This window comes from Polypterus senegalus, chromosome 1 (assembly GCF_016835505.1).
Source record: "Polypterus senegalus isolate Bchr_013 chromosome 1, ASM1683550v1, whole genome shotgun sequence".
In the NCBI taxonomy this organism is placed as follows: Eukaryota; Metazoa; Chordata; class Cladistia; order Polypteriformes; family Polypteridae; genus Polypterus; species Polypterus senegalus.
In genome coordinates, this window is record NC_053154.1 from 81,423,140 (window position 1) to 81,440,162 (window position 17,023).

Below are 17,023 nucleotides of genomic sequence, written 5' to 3' on the forward strand. Positions count from 1 at the left end.
TTTAGACTTGTCAAATGAACAGCCACTGCTTCATTTGCATCAGAATTTTTTTTTATATGTTACACATTTTTACAAAGCAGATACAGTATGCTTACTTTTACAGAGTTGTCACAAAAACAACATTGTGTTGTGTATTATGTGGTCTTTACTGGCTCTGTAAGAGCAGTAACACCAGTTCTGTGACTTTGTTAGCTGAACCTGTTAAGAGATAAAAAAAGTTTATACAAAGAAGACAACAGAAGTGAAAAAAGAATGCTTACACTATCAAAGGTCATTACGGTTATTCAGGACAAGTACCATTTTTTTCCTCCTCCTCGAACCGTCACCTTTTCGTGGTGGAGGGGTATGTGTGTCCCAAGGATCCTAGGAGCTCCGTTGTCCGGGGCTTTATGCCCCTGGCAGGGTCACCCAAGGCAAACTGGTCCTAGGTGAGGGATGAGACAAAGAGCGGTTCAACCAAACCTCCTATCAAGAACAAAAACCTTGGGTGATGTTTTCCCTCGCCAGGCCTGGAGGTGGGGCTCGATGGCGAGTGCCTGGTGGCCGGGCCTGCACCCATGGGACCCGGCCGGGCACAGCCCAAAGAGACATGGGTCCCCCTTTCCATGGGCTCACCACCTGTAGGAGGGGCCAAGAAGGTCAGGTGCAGTGTGAATTGGGTGGTGGCCAAGGGCGGGGACCTTAGCGGTCCGATCCTCGGCTACAGAAGCTGGCTCTTGGGACGTGGAATGCCACCTCTCTGAAGGGGAAGGAGCCTGAGTTAGTGCGCGAGATCGAGACGTTCTGGCTAGATATAGTCAGGCTCACCTCGACGCACAGCTTGGACTCTGGAACCAATCTCCTTGAGAGGGGCTGGACTCTCTACCACTCTGGAGTTGCTCCCGATGAGAGGCGCCGAGCGTTTTTTTGGGCATACTTATGGCTCCCCAACTTGGAGCCTGTTCATTGGGGTTCACCCCGGTGGATGAGAGGGTAGCCTCACACTGCCTTCGGGTGAGGGGGATGGGTCCTACGTGTTGTTTGTGCGTATGCACCAAACAGCAGTTTGTAGTACCCACCCTTTTTGGAGTCCCTGGAGGGGGTGCTAGAGGGCATACCTTCTGGGACTCCCTCATACTGCTGGGAGACTTCAATGCTCACATGGGAAATGACAGTGAGACCTGGAAGGGCATGACTGGGAGGAATGGCCCCCCGATCTGAACCCGAGCGGTGTTTTGTTATTGGACTTCTGTGTTCTTCATGAATTGTCCATAACGAACACCATGTTCAAGCATAGGGATGTTCATATGTGCACTTGGCAGCAGGACACCCCCTCTTTAAGAAGGGGGACCGGAGGGTGTGCTCCAACTACAGAGGGATCACACTCCTCAGCATCTCTGGAAAAGTCTATTTTGGGGTTCTGGAGAAGAGGGTCCGTCAGATAGTCGAACCTCGAATTCAGGAGGAACAGTGTGGTTTTCGTCCTGGTCGCGGAACAGTGGACCAGCTCTACACCCTTAGCAGGGTCCTTGAAGGTGTATGGGAGTTTGCCCAACCAGTCTACATGTGTTTTGTGGACTTGGAAAAGGTGTTCAACTGTGTCCCTCAGGGAATCCTGTGGGGCGTTTTCCAGGAGTATGGGGTACCGGACAAACCGTGATAAAGGCTGTTCGCTCCATGTACAACCGGTGTCAGAGCTTGGTCCGCATTGTCGGCAGTAAGTCGAACCAGTTTCCAGTGAGAGCTGGACTCCGCCAGGGCTGCCCTTTGTCACTAATTCTGTTCATAACTTTTATGGACAGAACTTCTAGGCGCAGCCAGGGTGTTGAGGGGGTCCGGTTTGGTGGACTCAGGATCACTGCCTTTTGCAGATGATGTTGTCCTATTTGCTTCATCAGGTCATGATCTTCAGCTCTCTCTGATTTGGTTCGCAGCTGAGTGTGAAGCGGCTGGGATGGAAATGAGCACCTCCAAATCCGAGACCATGGTCCTCAGCCCAAAGCAGAGGAGTTCAATTATCTTGGGGTCTTGTTCATGACTGAGGGAAAAATGGAGTGCGAGATCGACAGGCGGATCAGTGCGGCGTCCACAGTGATGCAGGCTCTGCATTGGTCTGTTTTCGTGAAAAAGGAGCTGATCCGTAAAGCAAAGCTCTAAGTTTACCAGTCGATCTACGTTCCTACCCTCACCTATGGTCATGAGGTATGGATAGTGAACGAGATCGCGAATACAAGTGGCTGAAATGAGTTTCCTCCGCAGGGTGTCTGGGCTTTCCCTTAAGGATAGGGTGAGAAGCTCAGTCATCCAGGAGGGGCTCAGAGTAAAGCCGCTGCTCCTCCGCATCGAGAGGAGTCAGATGAGATGGCTCGGGCATCTGATCAGGACGCCTCCTGGATGCCTCCCTGGCGAGGTGTTCCGGGCACGTCCAACCGGGAGGAGGCCCCGGGGAAGACCCAGGACATACTGGAGGGACTATGTCTCCCGGCTGGCCTGGGAACACCTTGGGATTCCCCTGAAAGAGCTAGAAGAAGTGGCCGGGAAGAGGGAAGTCTGGGCATCTCTGCTCAAGCTGCTGCCCCCGCGGAAGAGGATGGATGGATGGATGAATAATTGATTCCAATATTCTTACTTAATGATTGGTGCCCTTTAGTTGTTTATGTTATTAAAATGCATTCAAATGCTACTTCTTTTGCAATGGCTATTCATGCAACGGACACTATGGCTAATATACATGGACTCGGAATATTTTGAAATCAGCAATTGAAATATGTGCAGATGAAACTAGTAAAGCATTTTAAAGCCAAAAATGTCAACACAGGCTATAGTATTATCTTTATAAACATTCATTTAATGCTTTAGACACTTGTATTCACTGAACCTACAGTATACACTATATTGTGACAAACATCAGATGCCACTGTGCATTGATCACTTCTTAAAGAAAAAAACACCTGTTTAAAAGTTGAATTAAAACATGTTACACTTAATCTTTTCTTTCCATCCATATTTTTTAGGAAGACTTAATATTAAAACAATAGCTACACTATATGGACAAAATTATTGGGAAGTCTGACCATTATACCAACAGGGACTTTAATGACATTGCATTCAAATACACAGACTTTAATATGGAGTTGGGCTCCCCTTTGCAGCTATAACAGCTTCCACTCTTCTTGGAAGGCTTCCCACAAGATTATGGAGTGTTTCTGTGGGAATTTGTGCCCATTCATTTCATAGAGCATTTATGAGATCAGGCACTGATGTTGGATAAGAAGGCCTGGCTCGCAATCACTATTCCAGTTCATCCCAAAGGTGTTCGATGGGGTTGAGGTCATGGCTGTGGGTGGCCAGTGAAGTTCTTCCACACCAAACTCATCCAATCATATTTTTATGGACCTTGCTTGGTGCACTGGGGCACAGTCATGCGGGAATGGAAAAGGGCCTTCCCCAAAATGTTTCCAGTCACTGAACTCTTCAAAACGACCCATTTTGTTTCACAAATGTTTGTAAATAGAGACTGCATGGCTGGATGCTTAATGTTATACATATGTGGCAATAGGTCTGACTGAAACACCTGAATTCAATAACTAAGAGGTGTGTCCCAATGCTTTTGTCCATATGACGTATGTATCTGTATAAGTAAAGTAGCTTTACTGCCCTTATTATCAATATCATCATCAGATACAAAAAATCCCTATGAGTTGAGCCCTACTTTTCATATTTATTTTACCAGGCAAGAAAGTCAGCTAACTTTAAGGAGAATTCTTTGTAAGGAAAATTAAACCTTATTCAAATGCTTATTGAACAAAAGCAAATCAGGAAAATGTTATTGACACTCTGAGCATAATTCATACATTTGCATAATTCTTCCACCTAAAGTTTTTGTAATCCTCTTTATTATTTATTTTCACAGGTGTCCTTCAGTTTCATAAGATGAATAATGATCCCTTTACTGAGGGGTTTTAATCCAGAAAACTGGGCAGTAATATTAATGATTTATTTTGGCAAATTTTTCATTAGGAAATTGTTGTTCATCTCTGTAAACCCAAAGCTTCCTTAATACAGGGACTAAATACTTGCGTAAAGCAGTGAGTATTTATGCTTATATATGTAATATTCATTTAAGGTTTGCTTATTATCATGTTTTAAAGCTAAATTCAATGCAATGTAACATCAGAAGCCTATGCTCCATTAAACCTGCTCTGTGATACTTAATTGGAAGAAAGAGTTAACAGAACATGGGTGGACAGTGAAAGGAGTCTTTGCACTTCCAATCCTGTTAATGAAGAATGCTATGCAATAAATGAGCGATCTTCAATTCCCATACAAACAGTAAACACTTAACTGCATGCTTTGGCAGCTATAAAAAGTGCTGAGAAGGATTAAATCCTAACAACATATGTGGTGGTGTAAATGCAATAAAAATATACTCTTGCTTAAGTATATATCAAATTAATTTTTAAGAAATACATTATGAAATATGTGCATGGAATGGCATAGTGGTTAATGCTACAGCCTCACTCCTTGAGTACGAAGCTTTAAACGTCTGTCAGACACTAGTAACGTGGCTCACCAAAGCTGAGTTGGCAGCCGACTAGGAAGACGGTTGATTCTAAACTGGACATGTCTGAGTGAATGTAGGTGTAAGACTGAGACAGCCCTACTATGGACTGGCATTTTACCCAGTGTTCGTTCCTGTCACATTTTCCCTGGGTGCATATTAGATTCACGGAGAACCTTAAAGACAAATGTATAAGCAAATTTGTTCTACAGCAAGGTTACAATTTTGTCCTGTGCTGTTTCCTGTCTTTTGTCTAGTACTTCTGAAAAAAGCTTCAGCTACTGTGACTTTTTATGAAAATCAGATATGCATGAAAAATGAATGAATGAACAAACTGTGCAGGATGATACTACAACAGATTAGTAGAAGGTTTATCTTCTAACTGCACACATAAACGAAACCATTTACCATAAACATAAAATAAAATGCAAATTTAAAGCAGGACACATTAATGTGTGTACTCTTATATAGTACATGAATACCAAATTTATTTTAAGTAGCTAATATGCCGAGCATGTCCAATTTTGGATTGTGGGAAAATGTAAACAAAAAACAATGCAAAGAACATGCATAGACAGTGGGCAGGCTAGGAAATTAATTCACCAGTACAGCACTGTGTCACCTTAAATCACAATAATAATGCCTATCTAAAATTTGCTTAACTAAATCTGTATAGTACATGGCTGAATAACCAACTGCGCAGCTGTACAATAGCTTTACGGAAAACAATTAAATGGAAAGCAGGAGGGAACTGATTATTATTACTAATCACGTAACTAAAAATGTACCTTACCAGGCAGCACTGCACTAACACGCATAACCTGAGATACAACATTATGTTCCAAGGTTTAACTATGTTTCAGTTGCTTTTAACATTTAAATGCTGTATCGGCAATATTTTCATGTGTATAATTCTAACCTCTATGGACTATGTTTTAATAACTCAACATCAAAATGGACTGCACTAGATTTCTTTAAAAACTATTGGTAAATCAAATTACAAAGAGTGAAAACAGAAACCTTCAACCTATGTGAAGTACTTTACGAAATATGGGGGACACTTAAAATGACAAAATTATTGTTTTGCCTTTTTTTTTTGATGGAACTTACCTTAAGAATTTCATCCCCTATGATGACGATTCCAGCAGTAATCACATTTTTTTGTGACTCATTTGTATTGATGTTGTTGGAAGAAGGCCCCATAGCAAAATCTGCCATAGCAGTGAAATGGCCACTCAGTCTCTGGACTCGAACCACGTTTCGTGCAACACTGTGCAACATTAAATGCAGTTTGTAGTACACAAAGAGATCACTGGCAATCCATGACACACATTATAGGAATGAAATCTGCAATATATAAAATTCAAAAAACAAATAGACCTATTAAAAACTACTAAAAAAATGACAGAAGAATGTATAGACCTACAATTTTAACTGCTTCATCTGCATAATAAATGTTTGTTTTAAATACATACACAGATTTCCTATCCTATAAAATAAACACCTCAATCATACTTGAGAATGATAGTGCAGGAAATTCTACACACACTCTAAATATCTTCTTTTAAAATCCAAGCTCTTTTAACATATTTAAATAAAAATCCTTTGCAATTAAACTAAAAATACAATATTTGAATAGACAAACTTTGTGAAAATGCACAAGTTAGGATCAACTTTTGTTAATCTGTCCAACCCATTACTATAAAAGCGACCACTTTATTAAAGATTCCTTCAGATAAGTAGCTTTTAAATTAAAAAAGCAGTTTGTATACTTTAAATCCTATCATAATGAACTATGGATGCATGTAATACCTTCCATGCATACCTTCATTTGTGAATATTGATTATTAAAATTATTTTATCAGGGACCCAGTTTACAATAATTTTCCTTCCACTGCCCAAAGACAGGCATGTTAGGTTAACTGGGAATCCTAAATCAGCTCAGTATGAGTGAGTTTGTTCTCTGATAGCTAACAGTTAACCAAAGAAAATGAACACAATTAAAGAATACTCCATCTAGACAAACGATGGCGAAACCTTCCACACAAACTGAAAAAGTTTAATGTTCAACCATTTTAAACTAGCAATTTAACTCCAGTCTGCCATGTTAAACGAAAAAACACAAGTCTCGGTCCATAAAGCAATTCGGTCTTTTCTTTGGGGTTAGGACTGTTTCTAGGTATTGAAAACTATGGAGGAAATATTAACATCTTAACACAAATGGCGATACGCATCCGAATTAATAATGACAAAACTTATTTCATGATAGGATTTAAGATATTACTTCACTACCAGTGTGTGCATTGTTGTATTTTGCCGTATGGTTCAGGTGTAGCACAAATTCTGTAAACAAGATAGATAAAACCTATCATATTGTTGCTAGCAGAAAATATTAATTATCAAAAGGAGGGAAAAATGGGCCGTCTAGTGTCGATTACAAAGCCCCGTAGTAACTGATGCGGAAGTCACATCAGACATGTTCAGATTACCAAATTGATTCTCGGTTTATATATTCTTTGAGGATTCATATTACAAAATACAAGGCTCAGTTTGCACTGGGATGAAGCGTGCTATACTGCCTCAGTGTTTTACAGCACAGATCTCACGCTTCACTAAAATTCTACGGAAGGAAGGAATGAATGAAACACGCCAATGACTACAAAGTTCAAAAGACGGCAGAGTGTAAAGTGTACACAAGCGGCCAAATGACGCGTAAATCTCGTTGATTAGCACATAAACTTTATCCCTGTCAGAACTCGCAAAACCCTGAATTGCATTTTAAAAAAGCACATATACAATCGGTACCCGTAATTGAAGGAAAAAAAAAAACTTCAGCGTTGTCAGGAAAAACTGTACGTACTACGTACTCAAAATGGTTGGTACTCAAATGCGTTTCCCAGCATTTCTACACATTATCAATCACTTACCAGTACACCCGGCTGCGATATGCTAAAGAAATATACCCACCCACTCCTTGGATTGCGACCAACAGCAGGATACATTAGACTGATGGTCAGCACAACTTGCCAATCACAGCAAAGACCAACTGATCATGTTAAAAATTGCATAGTTTGGTTGAGAGCTCAAAAACCGATTTGGACTAACTTCCTCCAATAATAAGGCTGTATATTCGCGTAATAAACTAACAAACACTGTTATTTTTCTGTTTAATTTGTATTTTTATTAAAAAGGTCCATTACAGCTTTATTCCAAAAGCGGCACGACATTTTCTTTAAACATAGTACGCCACTGTATTACATATAGATGGTCAACAATGAACATCATACTTAAGGAAGACACTATTTAACACAGTCAGCTCAGATACCAACAATATAAAACATAAGATTATCTCGTATAACATACAAAATATGCATTTCCTTTGTAAATTGCACAACAGGGCCAAGCAAAATTAGGCTGACACTTTAAAAGTCAAATAAAATACGCTTGTACTAAACAGCATTGCAATAACTCATTAAACCAATTACTTGCCCTAAAGCAAAACAAGTTCAAAGATTATCTTTCTCAGTGAACTTAAAGTTGGGTGATTTCTGCTTCGGCTATTCGACTATCTACAATGAACTTGCAATATTATGAAATAATATTAGTAAAAAACGGTTTTCAAAAAAAAAAAAAAAAAGGAAACCGGATGACATTTTCCTAATGTCATGCATTTTTATCAGTGGCCCTTGCTGTAGGAAATAAAAAAATATATGTTACTTTTATAGTAAATCTGCCAGAACAAATAACCAGATTGCGCAGCATTCAATACAGAAGATGTCAGTGCACACTTATTTAATTTAGAAATTTCAAAAGAACCAAGCACTCACAAAAATTTAAAATACTAATATAAAGTCAGTGCCATCCACATAGGCAGCATTACTCCTCCAGCAATCCGAAATGTGTTGAATGATGTCTCATTAGGATTCTTAAAGCAAGTCCGCCTTCCTGATGTTCAAATTTTTATATATTATATTTGGTTCAGATAGCAATCTGTAAAAAGTCATTTAATCGATATCTTGTTTAAAGCTCGTATTCAATTAGCCGTAGTCTTCTCTGGCAGAGGTCTCCTGAACAGCAGAATATGTGGTTCTGTTTAATGAAAAAACAAGGATAAAACATCTTAAGAAAAGCAGAGAACACCCAGTTTAATGTGAAATAAAGCCTTGTAGAGTATTACAATATTTTTCTTTGAGACACTGAAAAACAAAAACAAAAGTAAAAACAGCACAAACTAAATTTATATATAATCCATGTTATATTTTCATAGTAACAAGTGTCTAACCCTTTTAACCTCCCTTTTTATTGTAAGATGTGGCCACTTTTCACATGCTTTCTGGTCTATAAATTGTTTAGCATCCAATCTTTGCACCACAACCTACCTCCCACCCTCAAACTGCTTTGCCTCTTTTTTGGATCCTCCATACCAGGCAGATGCTCAATATGCATATAATAGTAGAACTGTCACATTTTTCACTTTTACTACTCAACGTTTCAAGTATTACTTATTTTTTTTATATAGACAGGTTAAAACTATGTTTTAGTAATTTCCTGTATATTCATGCATGCCAATTTAAAATTACAATGTAAAAATGCATGGTTTATGTAGCAAATGTGGAAATGCTACAGTATATATTGGTAAATGTGTATACATTTCTTTGACTGAATTTCTTTCCTTGGAAATTAAACTGATCTCAGATATATAGTAAAAATGGGATACTGACTGAGAAAGCTTGAAAAGTACTCTTAAGAATATCAAATATTTTATCACTTGTATAACTGATCAAGGGCAGCACGGTGGCGCAGTGGTAGCACTGCTGCCTCACTGTTAGGAGACCCGGGTTCGCTTCCTGGGTCCTCCCTGCGAGGAGTGTGCATGTTCTCCCCGTGTCTGTGTGGGTTTCCTCCGGGCGCTACGGTTTCCTCCCACAGTCCAAAGACATGCAGGTTAGGTGGATTGACGATTCTAAATTGGCCCTAGTGTGTGCTTGGTGTGTGGGTGTGTTTGTGTGTGTCCTGCAGTGGGTTGGCACCCTGTCCGGGATTGATTCCTGCCTTGTGTCCTGTGTTGGCTGGGATTGGCTCCAGAAGACCCCCGTGACCCTGTGTTTGGATTCACTGGGTTGGAAAATGGATGGATGGATAACTGATCAATTTGAAAGTTGTACATTTAAAGATACTACATGCAACGCAGGACTTGGAGTACAGCATCTTAGAAGATGATTTACATGGAGCGCACATGTCTGAATTTTAGGCATTTCATGGGATTTATTGGCCTAATTTCCATTACTGAAAACTTGCCAAATACTAAATGATGAATTAAGATAGGGAAATGTTCAAGAACTACTATAACTGCTGAAACATGCCTAATTTATTGTTTTTACCAGGATGAAATGGCATATATCTGTTTCAAACATAACAGAAAATGTGAAAATCCAGTTTTTTTTTTGTAGCAAATGTACTGTGATAGCAGCTTTCTATTTCAGTACCTACTCTAACAGACTAAGAAAACACCAAAAAAATAAAGATATTTTCAAAATGAATAATCATATACAAGTACTGTATAATGTTCCTTCCCATCTACAAGTCTATTTGCAGAAACCATTTAAGCTAGTTCAATCGATAGTGTGCCATAGTCTTTACTGACAGGGTACACAGTTCACAAACATGCTCACAGAGGAGCAATTTAAACTCTGCAAGTAATATAACAACACCACTCAGGCTTCTATATATAAGAAGCCAAAAGAGCATTTAAAAATGCCTTCAATTCAGTTTTAGACTAGAAGCAAAAGTCAAAGTAACTAAAAATATTTTCAGGGAAACAACATACAATTTAGAAAGATCTCACAATAACAAGACTGTTTCCAAAAATAATGAAATTGGTGGAGGAACAATCAGGAAAGAAACAAGTGATTCAAAATGATGAAAAGCTCGACAGTCTAAAAAAGAAGAACAGAAAACCTGCAAGTTACTTAGATTCATATAATAGGATTTTAAAAGTTAAAACAAGCAAAACACTAATGTATTAACAGAATGAAAAGAACAACTTTAATGTACTTAGTGCATTAGGTACACTGCATACTGTCAATAAATCTAATTTTAGAATTACTGTATTGCATGCCAATAACCACAAAAAGACATTTAATAGATATCTGGCATTAGCCAATAACAAAATGTTACTTTATACACCTTCTCAAAAAAGTAAGAGAGTGTCAGTTGGCAATATACCGGTAATTGTGCAAGAGATCTTTATCAGAGTTGTTTTTATAAAGACATTCTATAAATTGTAAGACAAACTGACCAGGATCATGAATCATATAGTGCACCCAGCCCTGGCTCTGTTGAACTCCCAAATTACGCCATTCTGTCTCTGACATCAAGTGATTTGTAGGCACCAATTTAGCAATATCTTTGGGCAACATTACATGTCTGGAAGACAACAAAATTGAAAAAATGTAAACCATTGAAATTAAAAATGTCTTTTTTTTTAAACTGACAAAAATATAAAAACATAATAGCTACACATTTACAGTAGCTGCATTAACTGCACTAAGCATCTACTTTAACTAAAATATGTACAAACATAAAAAAAAAATAATGGCCAGAGATTAGCAGACCATTCTTTTCTCTCCTCAAGCAAATCTGCTCATATTTTTTAAAGTAATACAGCTAAATATCTACCCAGATGAATCATACACAGGCAACCCTGCAATTCTAGAAACGTTTAAAATTAAGAGGAATAATTTACAATTTTTTTTCCATGTTTCAGGATAGAATTAAATTTCCTAAACTTTTTTCCATTAGACATGTACAGCCAATTTATGTTAAATTATATACGCTGTTACTGTCCATTAGACAAACAGGTGTCTTGTATTCAACAGAGCAATTTATAATAATAATCTGAGTACCAGTGCCATAGTGCAGAGACAAGCTTTATCAATCATATTAAACTTCTTTCCAAACTAAATCTTTCATTAAAAGAATTATTTTAAAATGTTTTCAGTTATAATTAAAAGTTAACTAACAAGAGACAACAGTGCAAATAACAATTTGCATGATTTTCTGTTAACACCTATTAAAATCTGTTTATTCTTCATAAAATAGCTATTTCTAAAATTGACATTGTGAAAGTAGGTTTAAACACATATAATCATATTTAAATTATTTATTATGAATAAAGCATAATAAGTTAATAAATTCCATTATTTCCATTGAAAAATAAATCCAGACCACTAAGTTCTGTATGGTCTCATTATAGAAAGGAATTTGTCTGTGATCTATAAACTGGTGGGAACAACAACTTGAAATGACAGTGATACTTCAGCTTCAAGCTTGGTAAAGGCTATTATATATAACTTTCTCTCCATTGCATAACAAAACAGCATATTATAAGATGAAAAATTAAGTTCAATAAAGTGTTCCCAGTTTTGAGAATATATAACATAAATCACTACAGTAACTCTATATTACATTTTCAGTTACATTTGACATGAACAATACAAGAAACACAAGAGTTACACAGGAATACAATCATTTTACTATTAACCCCAACCTAATTAAACCTGCTACAACCATCACAGGATGAACAGTACATTTACTAATTATCCACACTGGTCAAATTTACAATTACTATATAACAATTTAGGTGTGGTTTTAAATTTGGTCAGAACTAATTATCCTCCCACTGATCTATCAACCCCACTCTATCAAAATGAGTGTTGTAGCAGGTGATTTATCCCACCCTAACTTGCTGCAGTGCTGTAACACTTTGCAACATACCTATACTAAAATACACCAGACCAAAAAAATGCATGCACAAACATTTTATTTTCATTTGCTTCACTGACTGATGTGCTCTGGGGCTTTAAACATAATTTTCTTGAAAGGAAAACAGCATGATAGTTTTAAATCTATTATTAAAATTAAATGTGAAATAACTTGCAATTCCTCATTTTTTAGATTTCTTGCAGATCTACAGTGGGGATATAGCTTTATTTTTTTCCTTGCATTAAATGAACGAGAAAATGCCACCAATCCTTCCATACTCTAATTTTCTTATCCAGTTTCACACCACTTAATACAAAGAACTAGCCCTTGATGACGTGCTAATTCAATGCATGATACTCGCACACATATCCACAATCACACACTGCCAATTTATTCAATCATTCACATCCTTTGCTTATAGAAGGAATGTCAGAGTACGGGGGAGAGACAGGGAACACTTGTCTACTCCAAACAGTATCTAGGCCAGGATTCAAATCCACAACTCTGGGGATGCCTCATATTAAATTTAATATCTTTATTACGTGTAAAATGTTGAGGCATTGGACTTGAAAGCTTAAGGATGCTGATCCTGTTTCTGCTTTTATCTTTGTGTGAACGTGAACAAGTCACTTAACTGGCCTGTTCTCTGCTTATTAAAAAAAAAAAAAAAAAAAGTCTACACAACTGCATTGCATATTTATCTTGAAAGCCATCAATTTTATGAACCCATATAATCCAGTTCACATTGGCAGAGGCTGGAACCCAATCTAGTTGAAATGTGTCTGTGGAATTTGCCAAATAAAATAATTTAAAAAGTACACACAGGAGGCTGAAAACATCACATGTTGTTATATGACAGCTGTGGATCATAATAGACCCTGACTTTAAATGCCTTCTACTGTACTTGGATAATGTAATGATGCTCTACATGTTTAAACACAAAGCATCTGAATGGGCCTGAACAATTTAAAAATGCATCCGACGTTATTCTGTTCCGACAAACTAAATAAAACTAATATAGCAAGTATGATTGATCGCATAAATACAGTAATCAAATGATTCTTTGCAAATTCGTGACCATAATGGGTTAAAGACATTACTATGAATCAGAGGTCAGTTTTTGAATCTGTGCGAAAATCTTTCATAGTTAACAGCCATCGCCGTAAAACATTTAGTCGATTACTCCGTTAACAGCCCACATTACGACAACAAAAGCAAAATACAACTTTATTGAAAAATAAATTTTTGACGAAAAATTAAAAGAAAAACACTCCAGACTAAAAGGCCAGCTGTTGTTCGCATACGAGATGCTCACCTGTATTCATATAGTTCGTCGTCGTATTTATCAGAGTAGTAAATGTGTTTCTTATCCATTATGAAAAATTAGAGCGAGAACAGTCGACAACGGTTTGAAAAAATAAACTCGAGCTCAGCGCTAACTAACAGATTACAGGTCTGCTCGATTAAAATGTACAGTTAGCTTAGATATGAAACCATAAACTGACAAAACACATGCCAAAAACGAAGAAATAAACGCTGGGTGCAGACTAACAAAATACGCTTTTATACAGCATTGATAAATTACATAGTAGAAATACGAAGCCAGAACGGTTGACGCGCTCTTCCACTGCTTGATCCCTCCCCGCACCGCCAAGTTTTAAACAAACAACTTCGCATTTTCATTGGTCAAAGTTCTGTGTCACATGACATGAGACCGAAACAGAATCTTGGAGAAACTTGTACACGTCACGTCACGACACTGGGGATGAAAACCGATAACCCGCTTTAAAACAATGTGAGTCCCAGTGTTTCTAGGTCAGGGGGAATTCTGTCATTTTTAATGGGATGTCAGTGCCATGGGGGAAAAATTGGAGTTTCATTGGGGGAAGTATGCGCGGATTTTTTTAAAAATCGGTGGGGAGGGGTGTTATTGTGAATTACTTTCCTGTGGAAATAGACTTCCATACCTTCCACGTTTTTCCTACCTCCAAATGTTCGATGAAACTGTCATCTAGCAATAATTAACATACTGGACAGGCATGTATTGATCCATTTTAAAGCTCATGTATAATAGGTTACGACTTAGATTGATGGGCTACCTGAGCCCCCAACTGAGTGCAATTGCAGCTCACAGTACCTATAAAATCAGTCTCGTATTTCCCCCAACATAACGTTAACGCCCATCGAATGTGCAAATCGAATGCCCTATTGCACTGTATAACTAAGATTAGGGTTGTGGGAAGGTTATCTGACACAGAGGGAGCTATGTGACCTACATCATAACTATTCAGGGCTGTAGTTAGACCCATCTTGTCCCACCTACACTCATCCTGCTACTTCTTTTAAGTTTATTAACAAGAGTCAGATATCTTGCTAAATATTAACACAAAACTAGGGCTGGTATTAGCTTGCAGAGCTCTCTGTCAGCTTCACAGGACTGGAAACAAATATCTTGATATATTCCAGTATAATATTTATCATTCTTTTTTTTCTCTTCACCCTTTACACTTAAGACTATAAATATACCGTAACACCAGGTCATGTGTTAGTGAAGAAAGATTCACTGATCTTGACTTTGCAGATGGTGCTGTGATCTTTGCAGAGTCAATGGAGGCTCTGATCAGGGCTCTTGAGGGACTGAGCTAGAAGTCTGAGTGTTTGGGCTTGTGAGTGTCCTGGATAAAAACCAACATCCAGGCCTTTAATGACCTCTTGGGCACAGCCATCAGCAGTGTGTCTATCTGCAGAGAGGGTGTCGACCTCGACAAGAGGTTTACTTACCTCAGCAGTGACATTCATGTCTCTGGTGACTGTTCCTATGAAGTCAGTAGATGGATTGGGAAAGCAAGGGGGGGTTGCTGGAAAGCGGTGTGGTGCGCCCAATATCTATGCAAAAGAATGAATGTCCAAGTCTTTAGAGTCCTGGTGCTTCCTGTCTTGCTATATTGTTGCAAGACATGGATGCTGTCCAGGCAGCTGTGACAAAGACTGGACTCCTTCAGTACTGTCTCTCTTCGGAGAATCCTTGAGTTTTGCCAGTTTGACTTTTTGTCAAATGAGCAGTTGCTCATGGAGTCCCAAATGAGGCACATTATCTGCATTGTGATAGAGCTTCAGTTACAGCACAACGGCCATGTGGCACAATTCCCCAGAGGTAATCCAGTTTACAGGATCCTCATTGTTGAGGACCCACCTGGCTGCACCAGGACCTAACTGGCTAGACCAGGCCAAGGGGATGCACATGTAACACCTGGCTGTGACAGATAGATGGTCATTTCCGGAGGGTGGGACTGGACCGTGTGTCTGCCTGGGGGGGTTGCTAACCAGGATCCCGAGCTGTTTTGTCATGTGTTTGGTGCGGCAACACACTGTACCAATGCATGCTGCCCCTCCTGACCTGACTTGACATTGTTTTGGAGTCGTCTAATTTTAATTTTTTACATAAGCAACACATGAATTTATTATTTTTATACAAATTATATAAGTATGTCATTTACATGGAATTTGATGTGGTGGTTCTAACACAAATACAATATAAATATAAACAACATAACGTCAACTGAAATCATTATTTCATAACATCCCAGAACCAATTAATTTAATAGCAGTAACAAATAATACTTAGATGTATCTATTAAAATTTGTGTCAATTGATTAATTTCTTAATGCACTTTGGCAGTTCAGTCTCACAGAGAAATGGTTGGGTGCCAGGTGGTAATCAATCCTAAAAGGGGTGTCAGTCAATCATGGGATGCACTCACTCAGGCAGCAAGCGGCCAATGTAGAGTTTCCAGATAAACAAACCTCCACATGTTTGGTAAGGGAGAGGACAACATGAATATATGAAACTCACGCAGACACATGCAAACATCTTAATTACAATACAACATTCTCAAACCTGATCTAATCCATAATATACACAAGGCAGGAATTCCCCAAATACAGTATGTGTCACATACAGACAGGGCAATCGGAAACTGCCAACCATCATAAAAATTCTGCACAACTTTATGATGTAGCAGGAATACCAGAGTGGCCAAAGAAAAACATGCATTGACAAACGATGAGAACATATAAACTTCATGACAAGGTCGAACCCTGTCCGCTGGATTTGTGGGGCAGCATGGCTGATCCAATGCATCACAATGCATTATGATTACAATGTTAAATCTACATGATGTAGTTGCTTGTTTTGCAACAATACATTGAAACAGAGCATCATATTGAGCACATTACAGTTAAAATTAGGCTATTTCACAAAATGCTCTTGCATTTATTTAGCCTTCACTTGTATCAAATGTGCCTTAGAAATAAAAATAACAAACAATTCAAGGCCTAGATCATAGGTGATAAGTTAAGTTATTGCATGCATTAATTAAACAATTGAATAAAAAGGCAACTGCTACTCAGATATTCATTACTAAAAAAGAAAGAAAACCATGTGAGCACATGAACATGACAGTTGGTAAGGCAAAGGAGCAGCAAGGGAAGCTGTTAAGCTGATGGAGAGTCTTTTGGTGCAATGCAAACAATAAACGAGAATTGCAAACAGGCCAAAATTGTGGCAGCTGTAGCAGTGATCAAAGTGAAGGTCTATGTGCAAGTGAACTGGTGAAACAATAGAAAGTAACTTTCAAGCAGCTTCAAGGAGCATGTATCAGACCAGTTGATGAAGCTGCAACGATAGCTAAGATGATGTCTAGACTGTTTTCAGCAAAG

General features: G+C 38.3%; 2 protein-coding genes across 5 annotated transcripts in view; both read right to left on the reverse strand.

Moving 5' to 3' along the window:
- The window catches only part of flad1 (flavin adenine dinucleotide synthetase 1), a 45,805-nt gene extending 37,353 nt beyond the window's left edge, over window positions 1-8,452 (reverse strand). For 2 of the 4 annotated variants that reach the window (XM_039752080.1, XM_039752100.1), the window contains exons 1-2: window positions 7,346-7,432; window positions 5,651-5,887 (exon numbers count right to left, since the gene is read on the reverse strand). In XM_039752080.1, the coding sequence (XP_039608014.1) occupies window positions 5,651-5,821 (171 nt within the window). In that variant the 5' untranslated portion in view covers window positions 5,822-5,887; window positions 7,346-7,432. Of the gene's footprint in view, window positions 1-5,650; window positions 5,888-7,345; window positions 7,433-8,367 lie in introns of those variants that run through there. The other 2 variants (XM_039752090.1, XM_039752099.1) reach the window with 2 other exon arrangements.
- A 90-nt stretch (window positions 8,453-8,542) lies between these two features.
- On the reverse strand, window positions 8,543-13,962 carry cks1b (CDC28 protein kinase regulatory subunit 1B). The gene is made up of 3 exons (XM_039752111.1): window positions 13,620-13,962; window positions 10,839-10,966; window positions 8,543-8,629 (listed from the first exon to the last, which is right to left on the reverse strand). The coding sequence occupies exons 1-3, from the start codon at window positions 13,676-13,678 to the stop codon at window positions 8,574-8,576; spliced, it is 243 nt and encodes an 80-aa protein (XP_039608045.1). The 5' UTR covers window positions 13,679-13,962; the 3' UTR covers window positions 8,543-8,573.
- Between the last annotated feature and the right edge of the window lie 3,061 nt (window positions 13,963-17,023).